At 40.4% G+C, this 14,381-nt stretch overlaps 1 protein-coding gene across 2 annotated transcripts in view; it reads right to left on the bottom strand.

The window, feature by feature from the left end:
• SLC17A6 (solute carrier family 17 member 6) overlaps nt 1-14,381 on the bottom strand; it is a 41,960-nt gene that overhangs the window by 21,930 nt on the left and 5,649 nt on the right. For both annotated transcript variants that reach the window (XM_002914059.4, XM_034646370.1), the window contains exon 3: nt 14,167-14,285. In XM_002914059.4, coding sequence (XP_002914105.1) covers nt 14,167-14,285 — 119 coding nt within the window. The remainder of the gene's footprint in view (nt 1-14,166; nt 14,286-14,381) is intronic.

Genomic DNA, 14,381 nt, shown 5'->3' with positions numbered 1-14,381 from the left:
CTGAAAGAAAACATCAATAGACCAGTTCCAAAGTTCCTTTTCCACTCTTGCCCTGGATAGTGTTTCTAATTATATAATCTTGTGGCATATCTAAATGCTTCCTACTTTTAAGTTCCTAAATTCTTTTAACTCTCCCTTTTTCATTATTAGTTGCTTTTGGATCATAAAAATGCATGGACTTTTTTTCTATTTAAGAAGGAAATCCATCTGACTTTTCAGAATCTCATCTTCTTTTTAAAATTTTATATCATTGTTCTCCAGCTCAATACCCAGGTAATTAAAATTCTGATTATCAAAATTCTTGCCCAGTATGGGAAGCCTTCACACTTTCTCATGCTGTGCTACACAGAGCCAAAATTAAAGCAGCCACTTCATTCAACATTCATTTATGCATTCACACTCCAATTCTTTGTGAGACTATATTTAGAGTAGGGCACAGTGCTGAGGAAAAGGGAGCTAAAACTTACAGAGCGCTTACTATACACACTCCACCCACATTAATTCATTTATCCTCACAACTACTCTCCGAGCCACATATTCATCTCATTTTACAAATAGAAAACTGGAGACAATGATTGTGCAAGACAAAAGCAAGCAATAAAGTGGAGACTGGAATCCAGGACACTCTGACATGAAAATCTGTGCTCTTTCATTGATATGAGGCTATTAGGCACTCAGGAGAAAAGATAAAGATGGCCCTGGGTGTAGTAGGAGAAAGGAAGGGAGAGACAAGTGGCAAGAGACAACTTAAGCCAAAAATCTTAACAGGAGTACAAATGAAAAGAAAGAGAAGGGAAAGGGGCGCCTGGGTGGCTCAGGTCGTTAAGCATCTGCCTTCAGCTCAGGGCGTGATCCTGGCGTTATGGGATCGAGCCCCACATCAGGCTCCTCCACTAAGAGCCTGCTTCTTCCTCTCCCACTCCCCCTGCTTGTGTTCCCTCTCTCGCTGGCTGTCTCTCTCTGTCAAATAAATAAATAAAATCTTAAAAAAAAAAAAAGAAACTAGATGTTTAAAATGGCTGGACATTGTGGTACCCAGTACCCTTGTGTTCCCTCTCTCGCTGGCTGTCTCTCTCTGTCAAATAAATAAATAAAATCTTAAAAAAAAAAAAAGAAACTAGATGTTTAAAATGGCTGGACATTGTGGTACCCAGTACCCTGAGTAAGAAAGGTAAGACCATCAAGAGTGCCATTATGAACAAGGAAGGTGTGAGCAAATACAGATTGAACAAGGAGGGGAAGAACAGGGTCTGTAAATCCGTGGCATCCTGGAGACGATGCAACATAGAGTGATTGTAGAGGGTAAACAATGATTAAGCCCTTAAAGTGAAGTAAACACAAAGCTTAGTAGAATGAAGGGGAGAGGGATCTATGAGGCCAAGGAGACAGAAAGTGATCAGGATCCAAGTAAATTTAGGCAAGATGATGGCTTGCACAGGAGCAAGGCGCCAAAGCCAGTAATGGTGGTAGAGGCGGAGAAAGTGACAGAAATATGGTACAGAAATTTTTATAAGACCCTAGCTTTGTCACTTAATAACTGTGTGACTGGAAAGTTAGTTAACTTCTCTAGGCTTCTGATTCCTTGTCTATAAAAAGGGCAGAGCCATGGAATGGTCAAGAGCATGGATTCTAAGGCTAGGCTGCTTGGCTTCGAAGTTCATTTCTGTCATCTATTACTTGAGTCATCTTGAGCAGTTTAACTAACTACGCTACATTCCTTGTCTGCAAAATGGCGATAATAACAGAACCTATGATTTATTATAAGTAAAACATCTAGAAGAATTCCTGGAATATCCTAACGGTATTAGGATCTGTACAACGAAGATATTCATATATTGCATGTCATAGGATTGCTGTGAGACTAAAAATAATGCACTTAAAAGGTGCGTGGCACATAAAAATAAATCCATAAATGTGAGTCAGTCAAGTAGAAATAATAATAAATTGCCAATGCTTATTGAATTGTTAGTGTGTGTCAGTCACTTCCAGATTCTCATTTTAAACTAACAACATCAGCACACTGCTACTGCTGTCCTTATTTCATAGATAGAATAGCTAAGTGCAGGTGGCTTTATATAGCTGGCTACGGGAACATAGAAACTGAGTGGAGAATTGTGGTTTGTATTGACTTGGTCTGGTTGTAGATCCTAGATCCTTACCTGCTAAGCCCTACTCTACTAGCAGCAGAACTAGTACTCACAAATGCCATCAGCAGCAAATAAAAAGGCAACAATTTTGGAAGACAAAAACATGCTGAATAATGGATGATAGCAGCAGTGAGGAGTGAAAAAGAGGATTCAACTTCTGTCCTATGTTTCAAAGTAGTTAAATTGAGAAGCTTATTTAGGGAGGGTTTTGTCTTTTCATGAGCAAAGTCTAGTTTTCAAAAGAGAAATGGAAGAAATAGAACTAAGTACGGAATACAAGTTCCAGAATATAAGATGGTTCAGCACAGCAATTTTCAGATTTATCATTCACGATCATCGTCTTAGGGGGCTGTTCGAACACAGGTTGCTGGGTGCCAGAACTTTGCGTGGGGCCTGAGAATGTGCATTTCTAACTAGTATCCAGATGATGCTGATGTTACTTTTTCTGACTTGAGAATCATCGGTTTAGCCATACTGTGCTAGATATTCCCCCGAGACATCACAAAAAGGACAGATCTGGGGCAGGAGTGGGGATAAGCCTAATACGGACAGAGGTAGACATAGCTGGAAAAGGGGGTTTAACCTTAATTTATAGAGGGGAGGGGCAAGAACGGAATGGAAACACCTGCTAAAAGGGGCAATATCCTTTACAAAGCACAAATTGTAATTAGATGGTTGGGTCAAAACCCAAAGTGAAGTTCTCTGGCCTAATTTCGACTGTCCTCACTGACCAAATTGACTGAGCAGCTGCCACGGTTCTCCCGGGGACATATAAACAGCATAACATAATATTAAGAATAAAAGCTGTGGTTACAGTATGTGAATTCAAATTCCAACTCTGATTTCTTTCTAACTATACTATTGGGCAAGTGGTTATTACTTACATTCTCAAAGCCTTACTTTTTCCATTTGTAAAATGGAAATAATATGTTTTCATACTTCAAAGGACTATCATGAAGATTATATGAATCAGCTATGGACCTTGGACAGTGCGTGGTTCATAGTAAATGGTTTCTAAATCAGCTAACATTATACAGGAACTTTCCGACATTCATTAGAGTTTTCAGAGAATTTGTATTCTTTGCCCTTTTTCCCCCCAGCATGCTGTTGCCCTGGTTAAATAGTATTGCTTCTGTAACAAAGGATTCAGAATTGTTCCATGTCATCTTGAAATTCTATCAGCTTAGGGGCGCCTGGGTGGCTCAGTCAGCTTAGCGTCTGCCTTTGGCTCAGGTCATGATCCCAGAGTCCTGGGATCCAGCCCTGCATCCCTGTTCAGTGAGGAGTCTGTTTGTCCCCTTCTCTCTGCCCTTCCCCCCAATTTGTGTTCTCTCTCGCTAGCTCTCTCAAATAGATAAATAAAAATCTTAAAAAAAAAAAGAAATTCTATCAGCTTAAAGTCCATGAAGACATAGAATAAAAATTCTGTGTCCCATTCTGAAGGCATACAGAATGGCTTGAACTGCACCGGGCTCCCAGTCTGTGCCTCCTCAGGCCGGCTGCAATCCCTGGCAGGAGACAAGACATTTTTAAAAACTGTACGGCATTGTCCAAATTATATGTGTCGTCGTACTTGGCATACTTCCACCCTTATCCCTAATACCTGCCCACCACACACACACACACACACACACACCTCTTTCTTTGACTAATCTTTTCTCTCAGATGTCCCTCAAGCAACTGCAGGTTGCTTTTATAAGACTTAACTCAGGAGATCCTGTGTTCCCCTGCCCCCCTGCCTTATTTGTGGGGAACATTGTCCAGGTCTTTTTTTTTTTTTTAAGATTTTATTTATTTATTTGACAGAGATAGAGACAGCCAGCGAGAGAGGGAACACAAGCAGGGGGAGTGGGAGAGGAAGAAGCAGGCTCATATCAGAGGAGCCTGATGTGGGGCTCGATCCCACAACGCCAGGATCGTGCCCTGAGCCAAAGGCAGACGCCTAACCGCTATGCCACCCAGGCGCCCCAAGGTCTTTATTTCACTTTTTCAAACCCCAGGATGCTAGCAGAATGCTTTGTACATCCTGTGCTCTTAAGAAATGACCACCCAGGGGCACCTGGGTGGCTCAGTTGGTTAAGCGTCTGCCTTTGGCTCAGGTCATGATGCCAGGTCCCTGGGACTGAGCCCCGCATTAGGCTCCCTCCTTAGCGGGGAGCCTGCTTCTCCCTCTCCAGCTCTCTCTGCTTATGTGTGCACTGTCTCTCTCTCTATCAAAAAAAAAAAAAAAAAAAAANTTAAAAAAAAAAAAAAAAAAAAAAGACCATCCAGTTACTTTTGTATAAAGACTTTAAATAGAGGGCAATTATAACTTCCCTTCCTGAGGTGTATGTAGCTGATAACAGATCTTCCTTCTTTGAACCTTTATTATTCTGCTATCCTTTTCAATCAATTGACCATTTCTTTGTTCTTGCGCTTTTAGTGGGGATGAACTGCTGTTCTGGGTATCCTAATAATCCTCGGAAGCTGAGTTACTCTCACAAAATAACTGTGGGATGGCGGCTGTGGACTAGGACTGAGAGTATTCCTGTGGATAAATCCTCACTTCAGATAGCTGCTGAGTTCAAGTACGTGGCCGGGTCTGGCCTCATCCTTGTCTTCCCAACAACACTGTAAAATCTTCTGAAATCAACTGCCATCACATTCTCTGTTCATCATGGCATCCTTGAAACCACTGTCTCTAAAGCTCTGCTTTCAAAATTAAATGAGGTGGTAATGCTTCAGAGATGACAGATCGTCCTCTTAAAGAATCCCACCATTTATCAATTTTTAATGTCGTCGTCGTGTATATTGTATTATGCTTGACAGTCATTAGTTTTGTTTGGGCTGATGTCAACAAAAAAACNGGTGGTAATGCTTCAGAGATGACAGATCGTCCTCTTAAAGAATCCCACCATTTATCAATTTTTAATGTCGTCATCGTGTATATTGTATCATGCTTGACAGTCATTAGTTTTGTTTGGGCTGATGTCAACAAAAAGACAGACATAAGCATTGAATATATTTTTGATATCTCAGTAGAAGGAAATAGATTATATACCAAGAAACATTTACTCTTCGTGTGAGTTTCATTATCTCTAGCGCTGGTTCCAACATGGACACATAATTGCATTTCATAGCACTGCTGCTCTGAAAGCAATCTCCACCATGATAGGCTTCCAAGTTGATGGTGATTAGAAAGCTTGTATAAAAACCAAAATCATGCAAAAATGTTTTAAATTATTCCACGGCCATGTTCTTTCCTATGAGCCTAGCCTAGCACTAAGTAATACAGTGAATTTTTTTTAAGGGACCGTAAAATAAATATTTTAAAGAACACACAGCAAAGTTATTTAATAGGAGAAATGTGTTTAGCAAAGAAGCACATCCTTTGAAATCAGACATACTGGGGTTGATACCCCAGCTCTTTCTTTTATCAGCTGGTGATTGTGGGGGAAATAGGTGCTATTGTGTGTTCATTTCTCTCATCAGTAAAACAAGTGTTAAGAATGTCTGCCTTACAGTCTCTATGAGGAAGAAAGATGATCTCTATACATAAAAAGTTGAACAATACATATATTTAGTATTGTATTCCATTCTAATTTCATCTGCCTCCTGAAATGAGGAACTAAGCCAATTATAAAAACAATTTATAACTCATATCCTCTCTCTTCCCACCCCAATACAAATGTACTATTTAGGGAGAGGTAGAAATATTATCCCTGAATGATCTACTTCACATTGATTGAAAAGCTTTCCTGATACTCACTCATCCTTCTCCATTGTGCCTGGTTGGAGTAGACCTTCTATGTTTCCATTCAGTAGAACTGGCTTTGTTTTTCCCCGTTTTAATCTAAAAGCTAGATTTATAGACTTTTTTTATCTACAGGGAGGAGAACGCTGTCCTTTACCCCATCATATAAATTAAGCAATCATGTTACTGCTTGACTTCTGTAGGCCTAAGAACATCTATGCTGCAAAAAGGTTGATTTTTACAATTTTTTTTTGTCTTTTGAAATTTCGTTGTGGATTTTCTCAGGTACATTTTTTATGTTTCCCAATAGGCTAAATGCTAAGTTTAATGACCTATCAAAAAATAATGTAGTTTATTTGAAAATGTTTTAATGAATACTGATTATAGAATAGAAATTGAAGGCTCATTCAATATAAGTAACCAATTACATGTTTGTCAAATTAAGCTGACTTCTGATTTATATTCTGTGTTTGGTTTTGGTTTTTTGGCTTGCTTTATAATCTATGTCAGTTAAGAAGCTCACTTATGGTCTGATCCACCGCTTATTCCAAGTAAAGGTAAATAATATATAGGTAAATAAAGAAATGTTATACTTTACATTTTAAAAAAAAGTTTTTTCTAGAAACAAATTTCCCCAAATAAACATTTGTCTATTTTTAATATATTTTTTTTATTTTCTCAGTTGTAAATTTAAGTTCTCTATAATACCAGGCAGTATTTTTATCAGTATGTGTAATATCAGACAGTATATTCATATCAGTACTACATATAAAAATAAACCATCAATGCAAATGCTAACAAATTACACAAAATTTTTCAGCAATAAACTAAACTAAACCATTTCTTTCACTGAACAATTAATTGAGCCAAGCCATGTAGTTATTAATTAAATAAACATTGCCAAACTTGAAGATCCGCAGAGTAAGTTGCATCTCAACTAGCACGATGTCTCATTTGGCCTAAAGTCCTTCTCCTTACACAATTGGCAGCTAAAGTTCTACCTGAAAAACCCATGTTTGTGGAAATGTAAGTCAGAGATGGGTGTCAGTAATTGGGCCCAGAAAAAAAAAGGCAAAGAAACATACAAACTAAATGTGACGGTTCTGAACATCGCAAATGCCTTAAGAACAGGATTAGAAAGTGATGGGTGTTCTCCGTTTCTCAAAGAGCATCCTAATCTCTGTGCAATAAAATAAGGGCCATTGGCTTATTGAGATTGCTTTTTAGAATGATAAACCACTTGAAAGCTACTTAAAATTGTTTTCCTCATGATTCCCCTGCAGCAAATGACATATTAAAATGAATTCAATTTGCTTATTTTCAAGTTAAAACCTAATTTCTACTTGTTTTCCTTCTGCTTGTTACACACACACACACACTCTCTCTCTCTCTCTCTTCTTTGTCTTCCAGTGTGAAACGACTATATTCTCTTATACAGAATGACTTTAAGGACGTGTGTGTGTGTGTGTGTGTGTGTGTGTGTGTGTGTGCAGTAAGAGGCTCTATATTACTAAACCGATTCCCGAAATTGAGAAGCATATCGTGCCCCTGACACAGAAAATGTTGGAAAAGCAAATGCAGTTGCTGAAACCTGCATCACGCCCTGCCTGGTGATTGACATTCAGTGTGCTCCGCGGCGAGTTAGCCGAGAAATCCTCAGTCAGGTTATTTCTCCATGACCCACAGCCACAAACACCCTCAGCTACCAAGCCCACCCCAAAGGATTTGCCTGGTAGAGGTGAAAGGAACACTGGTGACTTGTCACTTCTACAGATGATATCCATTTTCCCCAAATCAATCAATGCATTTCCATTTGGACAGAGGCTTGTCACTTAACAGGGAGCTAGTGTTCCTCACCCCAGGTGTGGCACTAATCCTATCCTTGAGGGTGTGTAGCAATAGACCGATTCAAGGCTGTTTAATCTATTTAATCTAATCAAATCAGGGCTCAGGCGCCTCCCTTTGTCACATCTGATGCCCCATTCCCATATTTAAAAAGGAATACACAAGCATAAGCCAGCCCTCTGGGTCCCTTGGTACATCATTAAGTTGTAAAAATGACTTCATCACTCATGACAGAGAAATTAGACAGCCCCAACAGTGGCATATGGCAGCGGGACAATCATTCCACCAGCTGCCCACCTGACTCCCTCCTCCCTCAAAATCCCGGCCCTCCCCTCAAAATCCCGGCCCTCCCCTCCAGGGCTGGCTCTGCACTGCGGTAGAGGGCTGTGGCAGCCACAGGGGAGCCCAGAGCCAGTAGAGGGTGAGAGGAGAGGAGAATGGAAGGAAAGAGAAGCTCATGTCAGCAAACCACAGGCAAGCCCTTAGGGACCCCTCCCTATCTCAATCCATTTATCCATCTTGTGGAAAGGTATTTTCTTTTGTCAGAAAAAGGAAGGTCTCTTCCGCTTTGTCCCAGACTCCTAACCTACAGGGGCCACAATGGGAAGACAGGGAGATGTCTGATAGGCTGCTAGAGGAGGGAAACAAAAGATCACCTCTGGCTCTAAAGGAAGGGATGAGGATAACCCATTTCCACCACAGCACGATGGTGGTCTCTTGCCACAGCTTTATGTTCATAGTCTGAATTATTTTCTCACACAAAAGGAATCTGCAAATGTTTCTTACTGAAGGGTTACAGAACCTCTGCTTGTAATAGATATTGCAATGGATAGGTAAGTAGAGAGGAAAACAATGAGTGATAGATGATAGATAGATAGATGATAGATAGATAGATAATGTTTACATATGTGTTTGGTAATGACACATAAGAATTCCCTTCCAATGCTTATTACAGTAAATAAAGCACATCTTCATTGTTTTATTTCTGTGAAGGAAAAAGAATAACACAGGTAAAATTGTCCCTTCCTGGGCTTAAAATATGAAGACGTTATGTTCAAAATATCTTCATTCCTCTCTTTCTGAAAACCCCTCTCACAAGAGAATTTTTCAGAATCAGGCAAGCCAGAATATTTACCTAAAGTACACCAAATTTCATTTTTATAAATGCAAATTCACATGAGTTAACAGATTTAAAATGCATGCATTTGAATTTGTTGATTTTTAAGTATAAACTACTCTCTCTTTTGTAATAATGGTATGAATTGAGTTGTAGCCATCAAAATCCCAAGGAAGAATCTCTTCTCTTTTGCAGACAAATGGTCTAAATTACCCCCAACCACCCCATCCACCCCCTTACACCCCACCCCCTTGCTCAGTGATGCTCAAACCTCTGAAATATTGTAAGAGCCTATACTGCCAAAGGGCTGGGTAGGGAAAAAAGTACTAAATGCCATATTTCCTCCTATAGAAAATCACACTATTTGTTTAAGTCGTTGTCAAGTTCGGGTTTTTGTCTCTTGCAAAGAAAAGAACAGAATCATTCATGCTGTAGCCAAATCATTTAGGAGTCCATACACACACACACACAAATACAGTATGTTTCTCCTGCCACCAAAACCTAAGGATCCCTTGGGCCAGCTAAAGGCTTCTCTTTCTAATTCTTGGATTTCTATCCTGGATTTAGGCATGATAGATTATGGGCACTCACTGAGAGAGCAGACGGCTCAGCTTGCTGCTGAAAGTGAACTTCGAGGTGAAATACATAGTATCAAGCAGAGATGCTAAATGTCAGTGTAGAGACATCCTGAATTCATGCATTGCTGGACACCTGAGTTTTAGTCCCAGTCTCTTTGTGATCTTGGGCAAGTCACCACCTCCCTGATTTCCTATCTCCTTTCCTGGTATCTAAGTGAGAAGATTGGATGAAATGAGCCTTATCCCTCTCTAATATGGGCTCTTTCTGTTAGCTGAAGTTCACCACGTGCTACAGACACATGGGATCCTCAGTCTCTTATTCAAATAAAGAACTATTCTTTTTTCTTTAGCAAAGGTCAAGTTAGAAACCCAAGAAACACCTGAAAAGACAAAATGTTGCACCAGGAATTAAACGCTTCCTAAATAAAGAAGAGGAGTAGGGGGAAATAAACTATAACTTTCAACAGAGAAGTCTAACCTCAAACTTAAATGGTTATAATGCCTGACTAGAATTCAAAGACTGAATGCACTGAATTACTAGCACTCTCTATACCCTGACTAAAAAGCTTTCCTAAGACAATCCTTCAAATAAGACTTAAGGCATTTTCAGTGAACAATAATTTTAGCTATAAATAATGTGTATGGGAAAATAATTTCAAAGATAGAAATCTGGCAGGTGGAAAGATGCATTTTTATTGCAATAGAAATAATCCCTTTGCATTACTAATACTTAAGACAAATTTAAACATAAGTAATACTGAATGGCCTTAAGATAATATTTATTCTTTCATTTTTTTTTCTGAAGTTAGGACCTTATTAATAATGAATGATAACAGCCAAAATCTAATGAGGGCCAGGCACTTCTAAGAACCTTACACGTATTGCCTTATTTAGCTGTCATGACACTCATATCAAGTAGGTACTTTGATAAGTCCCCTTTTTACAGAAATATAAACTGAAATTCAGAGGAGTTAAGTAAAGTTTAATGTCATTCAGTTATTAAGTAGTACCTTCGGGAGTCTGAACCTACATGATTTACCTTTAGAACCTGTATCTTAACCACTCTGCCATACTGCCTTTTTTTTAAAATGCCCCAACACTTTGTTGGGATAGTCATTTTATTCATTCAACAAGTATCTGTCTTGGGCCTGGCACTGTTTGAGATGCTAGGGATACAGCAGTGTAGACAATGTGGATACAATTGCTTGCTCTCATGATGCTTACACTTTATTGGACAAACCAAAAAGATAAATCAGTGAAATACTGGTACAACAGCTGGCATTAAGCGCTTCATAAAACCTAAATCACCATTGGCAGATCAAGAAGACATGAGTAGGATAGGAAAAAAATTTAAATAGGGTTTATAAGATATTGTCACCTAGACAGAAAGAAGAATAGTCTTTGTGAAGATAATATTGTCCATTGAAATTGGACAAATATTGACCAATTATTCTTTGGTAAATCTGACCATCTTTGATTATGCCCTTTGCAAAAATTCTGTTTTTCTCCTGTTTAGTACTTGCCTAGGTTCCTCATCAGTCAAAATGCAAGGTAAAAACAATCCTTAGCTATTCCACATTTGTCATGATCTGGATTACTGCAAGCCCCGTGCCCTGTACTGTTTAAAGGCAACATTAATTTGCCCCCAACACATTGTTATCGCTATAGTAAATATGTTCTCATCTAGAAACACTACAGATTTTATAAGGAATCTTCTTTTGATTCCTCATCCCAAAGCCCTCCAGGGAGGTGACTACATTCTCCTGTCCACGATGTGCAATGGCCCTTTAAGAAAAGACAAAGGAAAAAATGATGCAAGAGTCCTCTGGGACTGAGATTTCTCTCCCCTAGCTTTTTTTCTCAATGAGGAAGAAAGAAAGAATACTTAGAGTCTGACCAGAAAACAGGCCAAGAATCTGTACTCTGATCAAGGTTGCAGCTGCTTTTGCTTAAAGCATACAATGGAGAAGCCACATCAGGGCTGTTGGTTTTTCATTGAGAAATTTGCCAGGAGGTGGATCCAGGAGCCCTTCTCTCCAGAGGAGCAGCCTCCACACACCTGGTTCCTCTCCTCAGGTTCCGCCCAGCTGTGACGGCAAACACTTTCCAAAGTGAGCTTCTTTTACACCTAGAGGGAAAGGAATCTGTCCCCAGTATCCCACCCAAGGGAAATCTTGTTCTACTATTAGACGATCTATAGGAAGAAGTTTATTTGAATGGGCATACAATATTTGTCGGTGGAAAACTGGTCTTGCTGTATTGTTTTTACTGTTTTTGAAAAAGGATCGTACTAGGAAATGTACATCTTTCAAACCAATTCTAAAAATCTCTCAGATTTTGTGTTAATAAAAAAGTTCTAAGATAAAATTCAAAGTAGCATATATAGAACTGTTTGGACATTAACCAACATGTTAACAATAGGGTCTCTGTGTGATTAATGTATGATTTTTATTATATTTTCTTTTTTATATATTTTTCTTAGAATACAACACTTTCATCATCAGAAAAGGGAATATTATATATTTTTAAACCTGTTTTCACAGGAGGCTTCAACTGTATTTGTAATATTTTGTTATATATTTTTAAAATGAGATAAATATGTCGAAACCCTAAGATCTGATGCGGAAGTTAATCTAGATCTTCTGGATGTTTGTCATATCTTACAATAAATTTAGTTTTCTCAGTCTCGGAGAACACAAGACATTGAAAACATGAAAATATTAAGTTTCCCTCCCTTGAATATCCATATAAAGGTAAGGTGAATTCAGATCCAAATCTGACTTCTAAAGTTCACAATTTTTTCCTATAAGAAAAATCTACAAAATAAATTAGAACCTGAGTTAGCATCAGTCTTTACCAAACATAAAACAAATGATAGTATAGAAATGAGCTTGGCTTTTTTTTTTTTTTTAAACCAGGAAAACCTGTTTACTGACCTCCCAGTGTTACAAAGAGGGAAAGCTGGGGCACCCCTGGTGTTTTTTCCTGGCAGGAAAATGTTAGCATTTTAACAATTGGCAAGCTGAAGGTTTTGACTCTGAAAAAATCTTAAAGACACAGTCTTCATCATTTCATTTCACATTGAGTTTCCTGTATCATTTTTGCTTTGTTTGTGAATTACTGGTTGTTCCCCCACCCCAGGTGAAAATATTTCATATACATATGTTTGGACTATCCTTCTGGGAAGTTTATTTTGTTTTAGAAAAAAAAATGAGGAGAAAAGAAAGATTCGAGACATTATGCCTGAGGGACATGGAAGCCAAACATGTAACATGTTCATTACCATACTATTTAAGGAAATATTTTCTTTAATTTGATTTACCTCATCCGTAGGATTGGGTTCTCTAAATAGTTAATGATTTTCATTTTAAAATGATTCCTTTTTTAAGAGACTAGTTTGTCCCCCGTTGGGTCTGAGTAGTAACCATCATGATGTCAAGGTAAAGATGGTATTCAAAAGGCACTATTACTAATCCTTCACTCTCTTCTTTTGACATTTTGAAGGACTGTCCGAAAGTCCTGGCCCAAGCAATTGAGAAGCCTAAGTTAAATTTGCAAGAATTCTTCCCTAGGCTTCGGAGAGGACAGGAAAGGCTTGGGCAGGAAGTCACCGCTGGTGAATGGGATTTTAGGTGACAGAAGCCACAGGAAGAGGCCCCCTCAGAGACTTTATTGAGAAATGAGTAGGGACCAGTTTAAAAACCAAGAGAAGATCAAGACTAGTTCAAAATATCTGCCCCAGAAAATCTGACTTTGGAGGGGAGGGAGGAAGGTGAAGTCATAGATACAAAGTCTTAGGAAAGACCCGAAGTCTTTTTTGGGAGTCTCTATGAAGCAACACTTGAAAAGGTGAGTGCGTGTGTTCTGTTTTATAATTCAACTTAAGGAGAATTTATTTAGTTTTATTCATCTTAATATGCACCATGAAGCAAATAAAGCGCCTCTCACCCTGCACTGGCCAGGCTGTGCTCCTGAACGTCCCCACCGCATCAGTCCTCATGCCCCATACTTTGGTGTGTCTCTGCAGGTGATCCCAACGGCATTTCTGGAGCGGCGCTAGGACCTCGGCTGCAGCGCCCTCCCCCCACCACCACTGCAAAACTAGAAGCCTGAGGGCTCAGCTGAGCTCCTTTCCCACCCCCGCCCCGCCCCTACTCACTGGCGCTCATTAACAGGTGGAATCGCACCCCGGGCGCCTGAAATCCCGCCTGCCTCCATAGAAACAAATCCTTCAGACCCAGAGCACCATCTGGGCGGGCTCCGTGGCCCGGCGTTCGATGTGCCCTGCCGGGAGGTCAGCGCCACAGGGAGCCGGGGCACCCGAGGGATGCACTGGCGAGAGCGCAGCACGTGTCGCTACCCCCCTACCCCCCCCACACTCGCACACACACACACACAGACCCTCCCCTTTGTGCACCCCCGCTCAGTCCCGGCTTGGTCCACTCTCCGCCCGGCCTCAGCTCCTACCAGACCTTAAGTCATGTAGACCGTTTGGAGTAAAGCTGGGTCAGCCAGGACAGAGAGGAAGCTGCAACCAGCGCCCAGCCGGGCTAGCCCAAATCCTCTTGGGTGCCTAATTCTGGAAGGAGGCACCAACAGTTCCTCCCCCGAGAGAAGAGGTGCCTGGGAACCAGGAGACCTCACCCAGGAGTTCCAGTCCCCGCGCGGCTGTTGTCCTTGCCCCCAGCCTCTGAAGCTCCTTCGGAGGCACAAGCCCCAAGACCTCCAGCCCTGAGGGCGCGTTACCTGTTGGCTGCCAGCCGAGACGCGATGTAGCCCCCCGGAATCTGGGTGATGATGTAGCCCCAAAAGAAGGAACCGTGGATCATCCCCACGGTTTCCGGGTCCCAGTTGAATTTGGCTTTCTATGGGGGTACAGGGAAAAAAGGGGGGTGGAGGAAAAGAGTAGAGTCAGTGCTTGGGCTAAAGACTCACGTTCAGGAGCCCTCAACCCCCGGGGT

Source organism: Ailuropoda melanoleuca, chromosome 16 (genome assembly GCF_002007445.2).
Source record: "Ailuropoda melanoleuca isolate Jingjing chromosome 16, ASM200744v2, whole genome shotgun sequence".
Lineage (NCBI taxonomy): Eukaryota > Metazoa > Chordata > Mammalia > Carnivora > Ursidae > Ailuropoda > Ailuropoda melanoleuca.
This window is presented reverse-complemented; position numbering and strand designations above follow the sequence as displayed.